Source organism: Sander vitreus, chromosome 19 (genome assembly GCF_031162955.1).
Source record: "Sander vitreus isolate 19-12246 chromosome 19, sanVit1, whole genome shotgun sequence".
NCBI lineage: Eukaryota > Metazoa > Chordata > Actinopteri > Perciformes > Percidae > Sander > Sander vitreus.
This window is the reverse complement of record NC_135873.1, coordinates 11,843,471-11,865,583: the sequence shown is the minus strand read 5'-3', so window position 1 is coordinate 11,865,583 and position 22,113 is coordinate 11,843,471. Positions and strand designations below refer to the sequence as shown.

At 41.8% G+C, this 22,113-nt stretch overlaps 1 protein-coding gene across 1 annotated transcript; it reads right to left on the bottom strand.

Annotated features, from left to right (window-relative positions):
* Positions 1-3,023: 3,023 nt before the first annotated feature.
* Positions 3,024-21,805, bottom strand: LOC144534321 (transmembrane protein 151A). Its single transcript, XM_078276184.1, has 6 exons — positions 21,072-21,805; positions 9,523-9,858; positions 8,316-8,450; positions 7,330-7,469; positions 7,203-7,242; positions 3,024-6,339 (listed from the first exon to the last, which is right to left on the bottom strand). Exons 1-6 carry the CDS (start codon positions 21,138-21,140, stop codon positions 5,137-5,139), a joined length of 1,923 nt encoding a protein of 640 aa, XP_078132310.1. The 5' UTR covers positions 21,141-21,805; the 3' UTR covers positions 3,024-5,136.
* Positions 21,806-22,113: the final 308 nt, after the last annotated feature.

Sequence of the window (22,113 nt, the reverse complement as noted above, 5' to 3'; positions counted from 1 at the left end):
TATGTGTAAAAGACAGCCCGTGTTGAAGCAGGAATGCAGCAAAAACTGAAATCCTGAGCAAAAAGGTTGGCAACGTCGGACACAAAGGCAACATAGCAGGACAGTTCCATGCTTTTAGTTTGTGTGTGCATGGTCATGTTAAAAATCTGCATGTGTTAGGCTATTATGGGTATTGGATGAACGTCACCCTAGTCTAAAAGAAGCTGTTTATAATGGCTGCTTTACCGCTGTGGCTAAACATGCAAGCGCGCATGAGTGAGTGTGTGTGTGTGTGTGTGTGTGTGTGTGTGTGTGTGTGTAAGACATCATGGGCACAAAGTTCTCTTGGCACACCTGAAGCGGCTGAGGACACGCTTTTGACACACTCTGAGATAATAAAACACAGTATAAATATCCAGTACCAACACATATGAGTGAAATACACTTTAAAATAAAAAAAATAAAAAAAATAAACTATACTTGCAAGCAAGTAGAACAGCTAATACATGAGAAATTTCTGAAGCTTACAAAGGCATTTGAATTTTAGACATCACTTAAACAACCTGAAATAATGGCTACTCAAGTATGCAGATGATATAAAAGTAGCAAATTACAGACTGAATTGTCTTTTCTTGGTTTGTCACTTTTGGTGGCAAATCATTTACATTTTAAATTAGAGCTCACTACATGTGATTTCAAATTTAAGTGTCTGACTGGCGAAATGAACAAAAAAAACAGACAAATAACAAAGTGAGTGATTGAAAATAAACGCAGAAGTGTGGTCAGTGCTTCTTTTTCTTATGAAGGGACATGAATGGAGACAATTTTATCAAGTCAAGAGACTGAGATGATAGCTGTAAAAAATAATTGTCTTTTAATCTCACATTTTCTTCTTCTTTATCATTTGTCCAGTTCTCCAGTCATATAGAAACACCTGTCCACGTTGCTGTTTATTTTCTCCGTCAGTTTTCTTCCGTTAATTATTTCCGTCCATTCGTTTCCTTGTGCCCACTTCAGCTTGATGTCCCCCAAAGCTACAGAAGATCCGCGAGCCAAAATCGGCGTGTGTGTGAATGTGTGTCAGAGTGTGTGCGTGTGTCCTGTACACCAAACCAGGTCAGCACTCGTGCTCTACTTTATCCCTTCAGAAAGTTTCATTGAAAGAACGTTCCCTGCTGTCTCTGCTGAATCCAGGTTGGATGTTTGTAGTTACAGTATCCGTATTTGAGTGCAGGCTGATTACCATGTCCATTATCTCTATCATTTATGAAGTGTTTCAAGTATCATTTTTGCTCTATTTTCAGGAAACTCCTCTTGTTTTAGATTTCTCTCCAACTTCATTATTTAAGTGTGCTTCTCAGTATTGTGTCCGAAATAAGCAGATAGAGAACGAGGGAGACCCTTCCAACATCACTGAAGTGGCTTAAGTGACCGTTCTCACTATGCAGGAAAGGTTAAGACATTTTTAACTACTCAAAACTGCGTCTTGCTACTGTAGCAGGGTTTGTGTGCTTTGTAAAAAATATATGCACTGATGGTTGTTGTCTCTCCCTGGACTGATCCTCCACAAAAAACATACCAACTCACAAAGTAGGACAGAGAGTCCTATGAATCCTTATGGATTCTTGTCTGTGCCCTTGCCAACGTGTGTCTAAAATGTCTAAATTTGTGACGACTGATCACGGATCACTGCTTTTTGGCACTGCATTTTGCAATGGCAAAAGTATTTGCTACCTAGCCATTAGTAGCTCCTGCACAATAGCTGTTGTTAAGTTACATGCATCTCTATGCCAGCTACCTTTTACACATTTTACAGTGAGGCGATGTTTCAGAGAGCACTGGTACTTATTTGCAGGTGATTCTTCAAGAGGAGGTAGCAGTATGGCACAATGTGGCCAGACTTGGTCTACCACAGGGCTGGGCGTTATTGATCATTGTGATCATTTTGTTGCTTTTATTTTAATATTGTAAAGCAAAAGTCTGATTTCTTCTTTATTTTTATTAGGAGAATGCCAGCTGAGCTTGACAGCTCAAGTTTTACTTCCCATGCAGTCCAATATTATGGACATAAATGAGATAAAAAGGTGATTTTTCATGCCGGAAGACATAGAGTAATGTGATAAATAGTATATTGATATTTGAGGAAGGTTTATTGTTTATTGTCATTTTTTTCCCTTCATATTGCGCTAGCCTATCTTTGGGTACAAAACGTTTAAAACTAGAGCACAACTACACAGGCATAACTGGTGGAAAATAGCTGAACATTTTACTGTGTTAGCAACCTTTCAATATCGTTAAAGGTCCATTTTGTCTACATCTTTTGCTCCTCTACGCATTGGGTAAATCCACTGATCAAAGCACCCACATTATTTGCTCATTCTGTTTCTTTGACAATATACAGACATAGCGAGAGGTCATAAAACAACGAGTAGGAAATATCTGGTTCATAAAATCTGATCTTGGAGGAGAAACCTGTGCCTAGAAGCGATGTGATATGTGGAGTGAGCGGAGATGAAATGTAATCTGAGCAGAGAGAGGCGCATCACATAACCACCACTTTAAAAAAGAGGAAAAGGGAGGAGCGGAAGAGAGAAGATGGCAGAGCAATAGAGGACGGAGAAGTTAATGATGGATGCAGCAGTGAATCTATTTTGGTACAACAGCCTCTCACTTCACTTATAACACGTGCTAATTGCAGAAGATGTTGCACCTAACTAGTAGAGCAATAACAATTCCAAATGTTGCCGTACAATTAATTGTCTCAGAAATAACTGCGATTAACAATATACGTGTCTCTCAGTCAAATTTAAATATATTTATTTAGGATTGTAAGGGGACACTGTCATGTGACCCAGATAAAATACACAGCCGAGGAAGTAAACTGCGCCTCTTTATTATCATAAAACTAACTGTACTCCACCATTTTTATTGCTAGGAACCTGTATATATATATATATATATATATATATATATATATATATATATATATATATATATATATATATATATATATATATATATATATATATATATATATAGGGAGGGTCAAGTGCCACCAACTAACATCGCTTTAGCTCAACGGTCCGACCAATAATTGGTTATATAATTACAATTTGGCATATCTAAACAAAATCAACAACTGCCATCAACAGGCTTAGCCCGTAAGACCTTAGCTAATGTTAGCAATTAATTACGGTTGAACAAAGAATGCGCGATTACGTAAAAAGATTGACAATTAGACAATTATGTTATAATTGTTACAGGCCTACTAACTAGTCGTGCTTTTAAAAAGCAATAGATGTGTTGCTCAGAATTACACCTCTGCACTTGTAACTTCAGTGCAGGGAGGGGTGAGGATGGAGGAAGGAGAACAGAAGAGGTACAAATTGGCGAGAGGAGCATGAGAAAAGAGGAGAGGCAGAGGAAGCAATCGCTCCTCTTATGGAGTTTTTTTCTATCAGCTCCATATCAGTAATGGATAGAGTGGTGCGTACGCTAATGTGAAGTGAGTAGTAAGACAGCATGAAGAGGAGGGAGGAAATCAATGTTTATTATACTGTTAACGGTTGCTAGCCAGATGCAGTGTGTGTGTAGGGTTGGGCATCGTTTTAATTCTAACAATTCTGATCCCAATGCCGATTCTTCCTTTCGATTCTGGTTCTCACCGATTCCGATTCTTTGAGGGGTGGAGTTGAAACGGGTCACATGCTTATTTCACAGATAAGAGGAACATTTCATTTTGATTCAACTGTGATTTACCTGTTTTTTTTTCAACGTATAACAAAGCCACACTTTAGAGCGGCGCTTACTGTGCTCCATGGCTGCAACACAACCAAGCGCCTGGAAGTAAAAGAAAAAAGGGTGGGTTCATTTTTTTAACCGGTGATCGTAGTCAAAACCAAATTTAGAAACGATCCAAGATCTAAGATGCCCAATCCTAAGTGTGTGTATAGTACGTTTTAAAAGACCTGAGAAATACCTCATTTGTCATTGGGACTTGTTTGAAAAAGTGACTTGGGACTTGATTCCCTGATTAGATTTAAGGTCAGAATTGCTGCTCAGACGGTGTTTTTTTTTTTCCCCTGCTCCTCTTGAGTTGATCTTTTTGATAACTCTGTTTTGATTTCTTTTAAAAAGGAACCTACATGAATTCTCTGTCAAGTGGAAAACAGGATTTAGGGTAATCTGGTCTATCATGGTCAGTTTTGTATTTTACTTCTTCCCTTTGTCTATTGTTTCTATGCTGTGCTCTGAACACTTACACTCTCCTCCCTTGCCATTTTTCCACATTGCCAAAAACGTGTCATTGTTTCTCTCCCTCTACTTCTCTACATCGCATCTTGTAATCCTTTGTGATCTCATTGGTTTCTTCCCTCGTCTGAAATATTTAGGAGTTCCTCTTCCTGCATTTCATCTTTTTTAATGAGGCATATCTTTTAGTCCTCCACTAGGCATTTTAGATTTTAGCAAAACCAAAGCTTCAAGCCTTCAAAATACTCTTTTGCAAATCCTCCACTTCTGTTTCTTTTGAAAAAAAACAAAAAAAAACACTACCACTCAGTTGGTTTGGAGTCTCTCCGTTGCTCTCCAATCTCCTATCTTTACACTTGACACTCCTCCCACTCCTGTTCTTGCATAGATATATCTGGAAATAGTCATTCCCATGTTTTTCCTCCCAAGTATTGGATTGGTCCCCCTCTCTCGCGCAAGCTCTGTGTAGCAAGGTCTACAAATGTGAGGATTGCCTTTCTTGACTCATATTTTCAGACTGTTGTTGCACTCCCTATCAGCCCTCACATCTCCTTCTGAACCAGTGTGTTTCCTGGCTTTTTACGGTATGCACTCCTCTCATCTTACAGCACATTCTTTTTTTCTCTTTTGACTCCATCATACGTCTATCCATCACCATGGCTGCCCTTTCCCCCTCTTTCCTTGGTAATTCTGACTGTCACAAAACTGTTCTTACCTCATATGCTTTGTTCTGACTGAATCCTCTCTCCTTTTCTGTGGTTGGTATATCATCGTTCAGGCCTATTATATCTACTTCTATATATACACTATCTACTCCACTCTGTTCTGTGTGTTCGGCGTGTTCTTTCATCTCCCTCGGCCTCTGCCCAGACGTTCTCGCTTGCGGTGCGTTTACTCTTTTGACCGTCACATGTCGTCTCCAGCGTGGCAGCTCTCCTCTCCGTGTATGATGAGGACGGGGAAGAAGAATGCGTCCTGGTAGGACGGCGGACGTTCCCTCCCTTCCCCGTCACCCTCCCTCACCTCGCCTAACCCTCCACCGTCTTGCTCTGCTTCTTCGTCCCTCTCTCTGCCTCCTCTTCCCTGTTCCCTCCTCGTCACCTCCTCCTGCTGCTGCTGCTCCTCTTCCTCCTCCTCCTCCCCTTCTCCTTCTAGCACTCCTCTGGTCTCCTCGTTGTCCTGTCTTGAACCTAACCCAAGGAATCCTCCACCTCCTCCACCGCTACCTCCTCCCCCACCTCCCCCACCTCCACTTCCTCCACCATCTTCCCTACTTCCTCCCAGCCCTCCTCCCATGCTTCTCGAATGAAACAGGCTGTTCTGGCGCGCTCCTCCCAGTCTCCCCAGAGAGAATCCGCTCCGACTGAGCACCAGCCTTCCTCCTATACCCCCACCCCCCTGCCCCACTGCCCTGATCCCCGCCACGGTAGCGTTCAGGAGGGCTGTGGTTCCCATGGGGGCCCTTAGCCTGGAGGGAAGACTGGAACTGGACGTGGTCCTCCGGCATCGGGGGCAGCTCTGGAGGAGGTAAGCCGAGTTGAAGACAACAGGCAGAGCTAGAGGAGGAGGGTTAGTGACCTGGCTGGGGGTGGAGCTCGTAGGCCCAGAGATGGGCGTAGACGCGGTAGGGTTTGTCCCCACGCTCATGTCCAAGTCCATAAGGAGGGCTTCGGAGTAGCTCGGGACCATCTGTTGGTTACAGCGGATGTGCCACTCCAATTCTGTCATGTCTACCGTGTTGACGCGAGAGATGGCTCTGTAACTCCCATTTAGACCAATCCCAGGGTGGATTCCATTCTCTGTCCCTCCTTCAACCCCGTCCCCTCGTCCTCCTCCGCCTCCTCCGCCGCCGTCCTCGTCCTCCCCAAACAGCTTCTCCACATGGTAGTGGACGTACGCTGTGCGATATTCGGACACAACCCGCAGCGGCCAAGACAGGAGGAAAGCAGAAGCCAGCCAGAAGACCCTGTGCCGAGAAAACCAGGGCTGGTGCGCAGGATCTGGGAACGCCAGAATGTGTTCACGGAAATCTACGTTCTTCAGGTGCATCCCCTCTCTGGCCTCCATGTAGTCGTCAAGCCCCTCGTTCTCTCCGAAGAAGCGCGCTCGCTTGGAATAACGGAAAGGGAATATGTAAGTATTAGAACCGAAAACAATTGACAGAGCATTACCTCCAAATCCAAGGAGCATATCTTTAACTAATTACATAAGTGTGTGGGGTTACAGTACATGTTAAGAAAGTGCCATTCACATCCATTGTGTTTTATTTCCCCACAGTGTGGAGGCCGGACCTGGACAGCGAGAACAATGGATCATCAGCTGGTGAGGAGCATAACTTTTTGCCTACCATCGAGTATATTTAAAGGAGCAGTGTGTAGGATTTAGGGGCATCTATTGGCAGAAATGTTACCTAAAGGCCAGACTTGGAAAGGGAGGGGGTATTCAGTCGGTTGCAATGTGTAACCTCACTGCTAGATGCCACGAGATCCTACACACTGGTCCTTTAAGGAGTTCTCATAAAAAAGCGTTTTCAACAAACTCATGGGGCTGACGTTTTTTATAGCTAGCTAGCTACAGCTCAATCTGCCAGCGACAGTTGTCATCTCAGACAGTAAAATCAATGCTTAGTGGCTAGAAATAAGAAACCTGTATTTCTCCATCTCTACCTCAAATGAAGGACTGATTGTTTAAAAAATGACTAAGACATTTGAGTGGTAAACCTGCCATCCTTATCATTAATAACCGCATATGTGCAGTGACCAAAAAAGCTTAATTGTTTGCCCCCTTAGTTACATTGTTAATAAAAATGTAACTAAGGGGGCAAACAATCAATTGGAAGATAACACCTTGTGCTCTGGAAACTTGGGTTGGGCATTGGTCCTTATTTTTCACATATAAAACATTCAAATGATGGCATTGATATAACAGAATTACCTATATTAAATATGTTATTTTCTTATATTACATCTTACCTGGGTGAGGTAGGCAGCTTCAGCACGTGCACTGGAGAAGCTAAAGAGCACAAATGTTAGTTAATAACTCGATTACCATCCAAAATAATAATCTTCCCCAGCATGTGGTTAGTGGTGGGTGTCGAACCTAAAACACTTGGTAAAACGGAGGCGAACAGCAGGGTGCAGTTGCAAGTCCTGCAGCTCCTTCGACACGTCTTTGACACCATAGCGGGCATAGTCAAACTCAGAGCTGGAGGCATGAGTGTTCACCCGCTCATGGTAGACCTGCAGAGAGGAAGGAGCAGGGCATGGATGAGTGTGATGGAGGGGAGATGGGAGAGGAAAGAGAACAGATACGATGTTTGAGAAAGGAAGAATCAACTTATTCGGAAGACATTTTATATAGTATGTTTCATCATCAATAAAGCATGGTTACTAAAGAGAATGATATTTTTCTAACTTGCACACAGCACCGCAATATTTCACAAGGAGAAATTAAGATTTGCATAGCAGTTATTTTAAAGAGCTCATATAATGCTCATTTTCAGGTTCATAATTGTATTTAGAGGTTATATCAGAATAGGTTTACATGGTTTCATTTTCAATAAACCATATTTTTGTCATACTGCACATTGCTGCGGCTCCTCTTTTCACCCTGTGTGGCATCTCACTTCTGTTCCATATTTGTTGGGAGTCGCACATGCGCAGTAGCTAGTATCTTCGGGCCTCCGCTCTAACTAGCTTGGTTCGAGGGCGCGCCACACTAGCAGCTAGGCGAGCATTATATTGTGTGCTACAAAGTGACGCAAAATAACTCGCGTTTGTCTCTGAAGTAAAGGCTGGACTGTGAACAGTGTTTTCTGTTGGAGATGGTAACTCCCTTTGGGGTGGACTTTGGGCTTTTTTACTTTGTAAACCTATAACATGCAAAAACAAAAAAAGATATATAACACAATAAAGGAAAGGGAAAAAGCCAAAAAGCATAATATGAGCTCTTTAAAAGTTTAAAGTTAATTTAAAAGTTTAAAATAAATAAATAATAAATATACACCTACAGTGTAGCTATGAACAAAATAACGAGTGACTGTGAGAGAAAGTGTTAGTATGTATGTTAAGAAGAGCTCCCATCACCTGTGTGGTGGTATATGCATCTCCGTTGCGGTATCTTGTCACCTGTCTGGTCCTCCTCACGTAGTGATAGCTGATGGCCTTCCACCAAATGCAGGGTGTGGCCTGCTGAAGTCTCTGCACACGCTCATACACTTCCTGTGTCCAAGAATGAAGGAATAATGAAATCATTTCATCAATGTCACATTTAAATGTCAGTTTCTACACCTGACTTAGATTATTTGAAAATATTTCCTTACAAACAAACCTGTTAAAAATGAGTGTCAGCAGTCTAAAATATCAAGAGTCAACATTGCCTGAGCAGTTCTTGGTGGTACAAGCAATAAACAATTAAGTTCCTATTATGTGCATACTGCATAGTTAAGTCTGTGCAATCTGGTGCAAGTCCGGCCCTGCCAAGGTTTGTTTACTTGTTTTACAAGGTTTAATTTACAGCTGTCTTAATTATAGGATATATGCCCCTGGCAGTCTGGACTAATGTAAAAACTATTTAGTTTTTGGCAGTTCTACATTCATTAGCTAAGATGAACAGTTACCACTGTGCTTTTGGAGCAATGTGCTCATGGAATTCCTGATAATAGACAGAGCAGACCAGAATAGACAAAAGATAGACTGATGCCTCCAGGTCAGCTCATTTCCATATGAGAGGATAAGTGTTATTTTAGGAAAGAAGGAAATTAAGAGTACAACAGTGTTCTCTCCTTATGAAATGTTAATACTTCTTACTAAACTGCATGAAACTTATCTAGTATTTCTCCTGTGCAGACATTTATAACATCATTGGGGCGCCCGGATAGCTCAGTTGGTAGAGCGGGCGCCCATATATAGAGGTTTACTCCTCAATGCAGTGGGCCCAGGTTCGACTGCGACCTGCGGCCCTTTGCTGCATGTCATTCCCAGTCTCTCTCTCCCTTTCAAGTCTTCTGCCCTATCAAAATAAAGGCTGAAAATGCCCAAAAATATATATAACATTACTGAACATTTTATTTTCTGAACCCTTTTTATTTAAAAGCCTTTTGGTGACACTATCATAATGAACAGGTTTCAATGAGTAAACAGATTCTGCTGTTTAGCCAAGGTCATACACCTATTCCTAGACTCCAATTGCAGCAGTAGACTCCACAGTCTGTTAGGTGTCGGCTTTAGGTAGGGCTTTTTGTCAAGCTCTTAGACCTCCTTGCTCAATGCTAATACTGTTTTTCACACAGACCTGGAATTCAGCATGAGCCAGCATTGCCGTCTTGGAGAAGCAGTGCCAACACTCCACCAAGTAAACCACATACAGCATTGCCAGGAAGGCCAGAGGGATGTAGACGTAGCCGCTAGAGCACGGACTTTCCAGGTGCAGGATGTCATTATAGTAGGCCGCCGAGGTGGCATCGCCGTCAGCACCGTGAGGTATGGAGGAGCTGAGAACGGATACGCGACAGAGAGCGCACCAGGCGAGTGTGGCAAAGCAGCCGTACATGAGGAGGGTCAGGAGGAGGCACTTCCAATGGGACTCCCGACACAGGGAGGAGCCCAGAGACTGTTGGACTGGCCGTTGCTGTGCAGCCAAAGGGAGAGGAGAGAAAACATGTTAAGATGCTACTGACCGCACAGAGGAGGCCATTAAGAAACATGCAACCAATGAGACATTTTAAAAGATCAGGAAACCTGTAAAAAAGGGACACGCCACCAAATGTCATTTTGTCAATGAATCTGCTATTTATCTCAGCAAATGCGGGATGGATTGCCATAACATTTGGCACTGACATTCATGGTCACTTTTCCTCAAGCCTTTGGGTTTTAGTGAAATGTCTCAACACATGGATGAATTGCCATTAGCCTACATGCCTTACAGGATGAATCCTAATGACTTTGGTGATCCCCCTGACTTTTCCCCTAGCCCCCTCATTAGGTCAAAATATCCAAACTTTGGTTTAGGACCAAATACCTGCAAAACTAATGGAATTCCCATCATCCTCAGCACTGCTTACTTAGCACTACTGGGCTTAGTACTTTGTATTGTTATGCTCATTAACCAGCGGCTGATGCAGATGCAGTGAAGCCAAACCATCTTGATCGCCCCCTGGTGGCTGGCTGCATTATAGGTCATAAATCCTGCCTCCTCCATGTTGGCAGAGGGGACATGGACACAAATTAAAGTATGCATTAGGGGTGGGGGAGAAAAATCGATGCAGCATAGTATTGCAATATTTTCCCAGGCAATACTGTATCAATACACGGCCAAGTATCAATCTTTTATTTTATAAATTGCACATGAGAATTTAACCTTTTGGTACTAGAATAATAAGATCAATTGCTTTTTTAGTCCACTAGATGGAAAATTGAAGTGAGATGATGAACAAACCAGAGACATTTTTTTTATAGACAAAACAAAGTTTTGTTTTAGGGACATAATTTGAAGTTGGAAAAAAGTAATGAATTGCAATATATCGCAGAGTATCGCAATATGTTTAAAATCGCAATAATATTGTTATCGTGAGATCTCTGGTACCCCCCGAGTACACATCAAATACATTTCGCTGAAAGATGGTTTCTGTCATTTTAGGTACTGTTTATCACACTGGTGTTTGTTCAAGTGCTACGTTTTAAGTAGTTATTTGATGCTACAAAAAAGGGGTGAAACATAATGATTGAGAGCTGTGCTTGACTTGTGACTGATCAGGTGGGTGTATAGGCGGGGCTTTGATACCGCGGCTCCACCGCCCGATCACTACTGCGCAGACTCTGGTTTTAAAATGACAAAATGGCAGCAGTGCCCATAGCCGGGATATTTTGGCTTCATATACAGTCTTTGCTATTAACAAAACTAACTAACTAACCTAAACTAAGATGGTAGACATACTTGCAATACTTCTAGAATCGTAAGAAATGAAAATCGCAACACAAACCGAATCAAACCCATGTATCGTGAAAGAATCGAATCAGGCAAAAGCATATCGTCCCAGCCCTAATTGTCATTGTGAGCATATTAGCATGTGGATGTTAACAATTAGCTCGAAGTATCACTGTGTCCATGTGCAGCCCCACAGAGTTAGCATGGCTGTAGACCTTTATAGACGTTCATCCTGTGCCCCCAACATTATGGAAGTGCAACACTAAATCACCAGAACACTCTTTTGAGCGCTAACTAGTTTGCCTCATTTGAATGATACTTGTTAGGTTACTTGGGTACAGGTTTATATTATCACTTTAAATGTTCCTTCCCGTTACAGTTCTGTTTTAAGCTCTTAATGCCATGATTAAATATCTAGTCTGTCCTTACTTTTGAGCTAATTCTAGCCTATCCTAAGGCTATAAGAGATGTGTAACATGTAGCTATTTTAACACTAAACTTGGCCACAAATGTGGTGAAACCAGTCTGAGCTGTGCCACTAGATTTGACAAATTTCTACAGTCTCATGTTGACAGTCAAGATTATAATAAATAATACAGTATGCCTCACAATGTTAATATTGAATCATGTCTGACAGGTGAAAATGATTGCAGCTATGGTGGTAATAGAAAATGTTTGTTAAGGAAGCGACATAGATGTTGTATACCTGGTCACCCCCCCCCCCAGTGAGTTTTTGATAATCATAATCATCCTGTTTGGTAAACAGTGTTGCATTTCAGTGCAAGTGTGTAAGCTGAGGTCTTGAACAAAGAAGTGCATTAAACCAGCCCTTACCCATCATAGGATAAGTGCTACACAGACACAGCCTTTGCCTCTCTCTAAGTGCACACTTTGACACAGCCCAGCCTCCCTTGCACTGTTAAGAAGACATCATATTACAGTGCACTCAAACATACACATATGCATTAGATGCGCAGACATAGATGGTGTAACGTGCCCCTCTTCTCTCTTGTCATCTCGCTCTATCCACGCACCTGCCACCATGCACCTTCTCAGCATTGTAATGCAGCCAGAGGAGAGTATGTGAATAATTTAGATGAGAACGATACTTCTAGACTGTTCTCTAGCTAACTCCGCTCCAACATCAGCAGCGTAACACTGCTGCTTCAATTTGTGTGTGTGAATAAGGAAGGGATGGATAGAGGGCTTGTTTGTAAAAAAAAAAAAAAAAAAAAGCTTGTGTATTACGCATGCTGTACATCACAGAAACAGGAAAAGAGAGGGAAACACAGTTAACATACACCTGTATTGTTTTGTGTGTTAAGTAGTGTTTATTCGTGTCTACACTTGCAGACAAAGCTGATGACAAAAAAATGGGATGACACCAGTGTCCTCTCCTCCTTTAGCCAAGTCTGCCTGTCATGTCAGCACATCACCCCCCCGCCCCTTTATCTCTCACTCCTTCAATGCAGCCCCAATTTGCTTTCCACTTGCATATTTGGCTGGCTGCGACACATACTGCCTCTCTCTTTTCTTTTTTTTTTTTACTACTCTTCCTTTATGGGCAAGTAGTGAAAGGCAGCGTGAAGGGCACCTACACGCCACCAGTCCAGCATCTCTCTGCAAGAGCAAAACATCCAACTGCACACATCCAAAAATTGGATTTTTTTTTTTTTTGCTTTCCGTTTGCCTTTTCTCTCCACATCCTCCATCCTTTCCTTACGTAATCTGATTTCTCCTTCCCCGAATCTTCCCTCCCACCTCCGAAGCATTTACTCTCCGATGCCAACCTCAGTCTCCCCTTCCCTTTCGTCCTCACCCCCACGTCTCCTCGGTTACATCCTCTCTGAAAGTCTGTCTCTAAGTGGATTGATTGGGCTAAAAGTGTAGTGTAGAAAGAGAGGGGATGAGGAGCGTGAGAGAGACAGAGTAACGGTCATGAACTTTTCATGAATGCAACTATGAAAGGAATCAAAATGAGAGAGCGAGCGAGAGAGAGACTAAAGGGAGAGCAGCAGTGACGGACTGCATCTTTCTCCAGGGAACTCCACTGCCAAAATCCATCCGGCTCATTCCTCTCCTGCCCTCCCTCTTTGTCTGTCTGTCCCATTTTGTCTTGCTGGATCCAATTCGCTCCTGTCCTTTTCCTCTTACCTTGTGCAAATAAATGTTGCCAAGAAAAAAGGTTATTCTAGCAATAAAAGAAAAAAAAAAAAACCTGCATGGTCTCGGCTGACATTTTCATCAAGACTCTGCAGCTGGTGTGTGCCCAATGAGAGGAAATCAGCCCTAAGACAGGAGTCAAATGATTTCTACATGCACTTACGCTAATTTGTCAACACAAGCAGTTTTCTCTCCCACAGGTAAAGACCAGACTAAAATGTTCCGTCACTGAGAGATGGCGCCTTGGAGATGCTCATAAACTAGTGGGTCTACAGAGATACCACATACTACCACATACACACCCAACGTCAACTCTAAATGATGTTGGAAGTTTACAGTAGTAGGACTTTGCTAGATGATAGAGACTAACGGGCCATTTGGTTTATTGCCTAGTAGCTAATACTGTAGAAGGTCAAGTTCCACATCCAGTAACAATGCACACATACAGTACAGCATAATCAAATGGTATAGTAAACAGCAGACTGAGCTGTTTTGCTCAAGAGACTGAATCTCAATAATGGAGCAGAAGCAACTCAGAAATAAGAAAAGCTCCCACCAAAACCTTCTTTTGATCATGTCATTATTATTATTTCTTAGAGGATGTGCTGATCCAACTTTTTTTTTCATCCCAATACCTCAACTCAGAGTATCTGCCGATACCAGTGCTCTCTTTTTTCCCAGATTTTGTCTATAATCTCTATACGTCACTGTGTGGTACTCACTGGGATCAAGTCCAGGGATTGCTGTTGCACTAAAAACTGAACTGGCAGCCCGCTCCGAGTGAATGAATGTAACTGAAAACGAAAGCACAAAATTCCCAATAAGGGACCGACAAATAAACTGTATTTACTGTGGATTGGTCATGTCATGGCCAATAGTCCGTTTAATGAGATCAGTATTATCAATTAGTACAAGACGTGTGAGAAAGATAAGAATGTATTGACGATTGACGATAAATATTGCACATTCGATTAATCACGGTCTTCACGAAAAGCTAATCGCATTCTTTCAAATCTCGATTTCGATTTGAAAACGATTAATCGTTCAGCCCTACTGAGTTTTGAAGCATCAACAGGGGGCCACAACTGAGATTTGTGGTAGTTTATCATTATCATCACCATCTCTTGTTCAGGTTACCCTGCTAGTGTCGGTTCCTGGCTCTGGAGTCCCTCATGTCTACATCAAGCTCAGCATCTGGAATAGTATGTGCCAGTCTAGCTTTGATATGATCACAAAGCCTCAACTAGTGACCAATGGAGATGCACTTTGAGCCGAATAAGTAGCTTCTAGTAAAGACAACTAGCCTAGAAATCTAGACACACCCTAGCGGCAGCAAATGTAATTTGCAGGCACGGGGTCTAGCAACTCTCCATTGGCTTGCAAGCTGTAAAAACCAAACTCTGGCCGGGGCAATCACATTGTGTATAGAGTCGGTGGGCAGGCTTATGGCTGCTGCTGCTGGGAAGAGCAGTCTTTCGAATCGGCTTTGACCGCGACTCTTGAAGACTTGGAGTTAAGCTTTTCTTCGAGAAAAGAACAAAGAACGGCACTGAAGTCATTCTTAAAAAAGGAAAATGTGTTCGGAGTTGTAGTGCTATCCTATTGCGTGCAAAGACAATTTGAAAGACAGCTGTTTATCCCGCCCTTCGGATTGAGCCCTGCCAATGGTGAGTTCCCAGACCCAACATCTTGATGTGGGTCTGGCTTGTCAGGCTAAAAGACAACACCTCCTGGTGCAAAACGCTGCAGCTTATTGGTTGTCTCTTGATCCTCTTTCTGTTTCAGCTGCCTCTGTTGAGCCTAGACTGCAACAGATCAAAGGCAAAGCTCACTCTCCTTGAAATCATAATGAAAAGAAATCTATATAGCTTAGCCTGGAGGGTGTCAGCGTTCATTTTTGTCATAGTTAAAGCTTTCACCGCCCTTATTGCAAGCTCTTTTGGAGAGGGTTGATACACGGTGGTACTTACATGACACATTCTTCATTAAGGTTTCATTAATAACTAAAACTCTGCCTGCATTTGCATAAAACACAGCATTCAACTGACAAGCTTTTGCTGGGCTGAAAATGCTTGTACTTTGACATATTCTCTATATTCTATATATACACGTATATTCCTTAGCAACAACACTCACTAGATACAACCATCTGAAGAAGAGCCCACAAAGCTGGCATGGACCACAGGTTTTGTTTTTTTTGGACATACACACACCTTTGTTTTCAAAGAGGCATTTCTTAGAGCACTGCTAGGATTCTGAAGATCCTGTGCATGCTGTGGTTATTTCCTGCCACTACTGAAACTGGGAGTGACAGAGCTTTTTTATTAATAGGATTTGCTTCGGCACGTTAATGTCTCCAAAGTCAATCATTGTTCTATGATCTGCTCTTGTAGCATTTGCTGTAATATGGTGCTGCAACGTAGCAATTCTGCCACATACTGTACTTAGTTACTGTATTTATGTGTCAAATTTGATTATAAGATAAGACATAAGATACGATAGACTTTATTAATCCCACACTGAGGAAATTCCTGTGCTACAGCAGCTCAAAAGAAAAATGTACACACATCAGATTAACACAAATACACATTAATCAGACATAGGAGAAAGAATATACATAAACTATAGGAAATGGAAAAATAGAATATAATTAGTTATAATAATAATAGTAATAATATTAGAAATAAAAATAAATATAATAATCATAAAAAACATCATCAATAAAAATGATCTTATTTACTGTTTCACTCGACTAAGGGTCAACATATGTCTCATTAGTGGAACTAGCTAGGGCTGCATTGTGTCTACAGTACAATGTGAAACTTTGAATCCCTCCTCTCTCACCTACCTTTATAATAAACAGAATTACAGTGGAAGTTCGACATGGTGCACAGTGCAGAGATGCTTTTTCTGTACAGAACTAAGGTGTCTTGTAGAAAGCGTGTATTCCTCTCTCTCCCTCGGTCTCTGCTCATACTGATTCAGCTGGTTAGGTATGACTGGAGCAGCTATAATTAGCAATCCCAGCATGTGGGTGGCAAATGAAGTGAGGACAGGAAAATGTGCTGTTGATGACTGCAGTACATTGTTAAAATTAATTTGTCATTTCAACATGATTGGAGGGAGTCATTTAGGAAGTCATGTTTCTATTACCTATGCTGCAACAACAAATAAATCATTAGCACTTGGTGTGTTAGGAAATATAAATGTATAAATGTGTCATTATATGTGTCACTATGCTAAAAACAGTATTCCTTTATTACAAATAATTAGTTTTAGAGTGTGTTCAGTTAAGACTTATTATCCACCAACACCAATTATCAGCAGGTAAGATATTGCATTCATTTATAACTTATATAAAATTATATAAATGTCATGGCACAATCCTTTTCCTATTGGCTGTTTGGCCTACTGCCAGGCTGACTTGGGTGAGGCTTAACTGTGTCAGAGCTTACAAAGCGGAAGTAAAGAAGACTGAGGGGGACAGGCGGTTTTGAAAGAGACACGTGTTCTGAATCTGATGAGGAAGATTATCCTTTCTTTTTTCCCCATGATGATGATCCCCAAGTTGAGTCAATGTTTTGTCCGCGTCTAAAATGTCTATAAATGAACTGTCAACGGAGCACTGACTAATAGGGCTAGGTATCGTTCAAAAATGTTCAATACCGGTACTGATACCAATACCATAACTTCGATACCGGTTCCTAAACTATACTTTTTTTTATACCAATTTTATAATTAAAAAAAGAAGTTACAACATTATGGCAAAAATCTTTTTTATTTATTTTTCAGCTCCTACTACGTGAGCCCCGTCTCTGTGCTTAACGTGTTTTTCCTGCCTGCCTCTGCGACGTGTAACGTTAGACAGCCAATCACAAACATTATAATATCTTGGTAGCAGCATGCTGATTGGCGGATGAGATTTACTCCTTAGGTATTGAATGACGAGGCATTTTTCGATACTCGATACTTAAATAGAGGCAATTCGGTCGGTACCTAGAAAGTATTGAATTCGGTACCAAGCCTTACCGAGTAATGCGTGCCGAAGCACTAAAATGCACGGACAGCCAGACTTTGGAAGCCTAGACGCGTAACGATAATATCAAGTTTTCCCAGAATCGTGGTTATGCCCTGACAGATATCATTGAAAGCAGCAGTCAGCCTACATGTCAGCTTGAATCTGTTCTCCAATTACACTTGTGTATTTGGAATGACGTTTTGCTTTACTTTGTATTTTGATTAAGTGTTTTGGCTTTGAATATCATTTAAACATATTCTCCTTAGGAAACCAGTACTTTACAGAACACGTCTGTTCTGTAATGTTCTATGTCTCGAATCGCCTTCTCCTCCTGTATTGTTATTTATCTCATGAAACACAAATTATTTATTAGTAACCCTAATGGCTGTTCTACACATTGTTGGCCTTCTTCATGATGGCAGCCAGGCTGTTATGCACTGTTATCATTTTTTATTGCAGCCTACGTCCACGCTGAATTTGATAGCCATGCCCCATTAGCAGTGAATATGACAATTAGGTTTTCACAATCAGAAATTGGCTCCTTCTTTTCTGCCAATGATGGTTGCGAAAAGCATTTTTTTGTCCAGTGTGTTGAGGCACTGTTATAGGACTCCTAGATGTTTGTGTGGCCGAGTGGCAGGGATTATTTGGTTCGTAGATATATTTGTCATATTGCATTTTGTTCTTATTTTATACAGTTGATGATAAATTTCTGTCAGAATGAAGGTTTGATACATTTATTTCCTCTTCCATCACCAGATGTTTTTTTTCTTGATTCTGATTTTGCTCTGGTTAATCTTTGAAACTTGAATAATGTCTCGCTCACACAGATTGAAATCTGGATTACTTGCTCTGATGCAACAGACCTCTCTGCTAATGGAAATACGTGCATGGAGGTTGGTATGAATAAAAAATGCAATTTTAATATTAATCAAGTGGCTCTACTTTATTTGTAATAATGCTTGTGTGAGTGTGCATGCCTACCCATGTGGGCCAGAGAGCGAATAAAGTTAAGTGAGACATGAGTGTGCAAATGTTTGAGAGAGAGAGAGAGAGAGAGAGAGAGAGAGAGAGAGAGAGAGAGAGAGAGAGAGAGAGAGATGTATACTCCATGGCAGGCAGATCTAAAAAGGAGACCAAGAGGGCAAGATGAGAGCGAGTAATGGAAGCAGAGAACAGATGACTGAATTCATTGCATTGTCTGCACTGCAGGCATGGATAAAAAGACAGATGAGAGAGGTGGAATAAAGTAAAACTCTACATATTATGTGCCCAGGTCTTTAAATTACCACTAGCCAATTGCCAAATGCTTAATTCTGTCAGTTTTAAACCAGTCGCATATGTTATAAAAAAATTTAAAAAAAGGAAGTCGGGCAATAAAGACATAAAACTCTCCTCAACACTTTCACTGAGTTGAATAAAATTGTGATGGGCATTGCTCACCATTTTCTGACATTTCCTAGAGAAGAAATTCATCGAAAATAAAAAATGGATTGAAAAGTTAGTTGCAGCCCTAAAGCTCACATTTAGCAGATGTTAAGGTGTGACCAAGTCTCTAGCCTACAGAACAGGTACCTAGTGTGACACCAACCCATCGCCACTGGTTCTTGCGTCATCAAACTAACAGAGTAAATTACACCTGTATAGATATTGTTCACTTCCTTATAGCGGTATAGCCTGGTCCTTATATACCATTACACCACATGAACACACAACTCTGCTCTTTCTCTAGGGGGTATGGACTGTTATCACGTTAAGTGGCGTAAATGGAAATTGTGGTGAGAATAGTTATCCATGGTTATTTTTTCCTGGCAACCGACTCAAGTACCGTTTTGTCATGCAAACCTCTAATCTATTTTTCTTGTTTTTTTTTCGCTATATAGATGATGTGTTCGAATAAATGATGCTGCTGGGTACATGAGTCTCCCCTTTACAGATATGCCCACATCATGATAATCCCATGCAGTATGGGGCAAAAACCATGCAGTTTTCCCCAATTTAATATAAGTGTGTTATTTTCACCTATTCTTGAATATTTCTGCATACTGGGGTCCCTAAAGAGTCTTGGAATTCTATAAATTGGGTATGACTGGAAAGGTGAGACTCTTGTGGATTCAATAAGCCCAATTATATTCATGAGTGATGACGTTAGTCCCCATAGTAGCCATTTCATTGTAGTGAATTTTCCAATTTGTGAAAGTTGATGTCACTGTATAAAATGACCCGTTTATAATCACAGCTTCATTACATTTTACAACCACAAGAACTAGGGCATTCAGAGGATGTACAGATGTTCAGAGGATGTACGGATTTCCTAAGTGTATCAGATTATTATAGGATGGATTCAAATTAACAAATTTGTCAACTAAACATTCATTCTGTAAACTCTACTCCAGCAGAATATATAACAAATAGGTTTGAAGATTAGTAATCCCGTATACGCCAAGTATAGTAACATCAAGTTTTGCCTCTCTTTAGATGGCAGAAATAAAAAAATGAGTCATTCTCAACATTTGTGTGTTGGTTTCAGAATGAAGACAGATACAAAATAAGATGTATGCTCTTCATGATTCTTCTTTTCCTTGGCAGCTATCATGTTTTTTTTCCAAATGATGTACAGATTATAGGCATTGTATTATCAAAGAAATCTCGAATAATAGTGCAAATACCTGCCCTAAAAAAAAAATCTCCCTGGGGGAGCATGCCGCCGGACTGCCCTGAGTTTGGGCTAAGCCCCGAAACATCTGGTTCCGCCCCAGATAGAGGAAGTGGTGAATTGCTTAGGATAAGAGGTTACATGCTAAAGACGTGTGTGAGTGTGGTGGCTGGGGTGGGGAAGCAAGGTTTAAAACGAAGTCAGATTCATGGCATCATACTGTAGCCTATGTGTAAACAAGATGCACTTTCACTGTCTAAGGTCCTTCATTATATTGGTTCAGGAAACAGAGAAGGACTTCTGAGGAAGTATAGTATACTGTTTGGGGAGATGTGTATAAGGACAGTCATATCTGCTAAGGAGATGGGTAGCCTATATTATCAAGGAGTTTACCACATGAAAAAAAAAAAAAAACACACTGCTAAGTGGGTATATCATATTACTATAACTAGTAAATCCCTGTAAAACATTGTTTGTTGAAAATAAACAAACTTACTGTCCGGAGGTGTTATACTGTGATCTCAGCATTCACGCTGTGTCAGCGTAATTTTGGCTGAAAGGTGGGTGTGTGGCTAAACTGTGATGTCACCCTCTAGTGTATTTCCGAGGTGTCAGCTGGTAAATGAACATACTCTACTATACTGAAAAAGACTAAACCATCTATCCCATGAGAAACACACCACAGCGTTGAGACGTATCACATCTGTGGCTCTCTTTTCTAGACAGGGATTTAGGGTTCCCTCCCCTCTGTTTACCCAAAACACAGCCTCATTTCCAATCATATTAAAGCCAAGGTCCTGTCCCGTGTCCTTGCTCTTGTACAAAGCATTAACAACAGACATTTTTTTTTTGTCAATGAAAGACCAGGACTCAACATAGTCTACAGAATGGCATACACGATGTAGAAGTCACGGGTTGTTTGGGAACGACCAGCAGTGATATAAAAATTGAGGCAGGTTTTTTGTAGGGGCAAAATGATGATGTGCGCAACTTCACGCTAACTGAACTCTTTCTATCCATGCACAAACAACCTTGTATACTCGTAAAGGGAGACAGAAAAAAAAAAATGTCCTTCCTTACCTGGTCTCGTCCTGACCCTTCGTCCAAAATGGGCTCTTCTGCGGTGGCCGTCTCCTCCTCCGTCTGCATTTTCCCTCTTGCCAATCCTTCCTTCCTTAGAACCGGGCACAGGCAGCTCCCACCCCGGTAACGTCCGAAGGCAGGGACCTCCCCGGCGGAGCAGCAAGCTCGGTCACCCCATCCGCCGCAAGTCGGTATCCAATTTCACGATGGCGGGGCCTGCGGCAAATAAGCATCATCTACTCCGGATTTAGCGGCACCCCCTGCTTTCTTCCGTATCTTCTCCCGCTGACCCGCTCAGTGTTTCTCTTCTACCCGCTCCATCCCTCGCCTCTCAGGGCAAGGCAAGATGTGACTAAGCATCCAAAGTCGAAGCCCGTCGCCCTCCCCTCCAAACCGTTTTCGCTGCCGCTGCTTCTCCCTCTATGATGCTCTGCTACGAGTGTGCACGTGTGTGCGCGCGTCACCGACAGCGCAGGAGAGCCAACCAAGGATTTCACATTCTGCAGCTACACAAATGAAGGGAGACGCTCGTGAGCACAAACCTAATAAGCGTGGTATTAGGTTTGTGTGAGAAACGTCGATGACAAATACAAGGCATCGAAATACAACGACAGCGAGGTTGACCGTCATTATTCAACTTTGTTTTGGCCATTGTTGCACCTTGCATTGGGTCTCCGTTGACGTCATTTACCAACCCCCATGTATACACCTGAGCACAGCACACGCACGAGTCCCCCTTGTGGAGAGACACGCGCACACACTCTCAGGCACGTTTCTTAAAAACTCCTTCCAAAATAAAATGGGCACAACTGTTTTTTTATAAAGATTATTTTTTGGGGGCATTTTAGGCCTTTAATTCCACAGGACAGATGCACACATGAAAGGGGAGAGAGAAAGGGAATGACTTGCAGCAAAGGGCCACAGGTCGGAGTCGAACCCGCGGCCACTGCGTCGAGGAGTAAACCTCTATGTATGTGAGCCTGCTCTATCAACTGAGCCGGTGTGATGTCTTTAACACACACACACACACACACACACA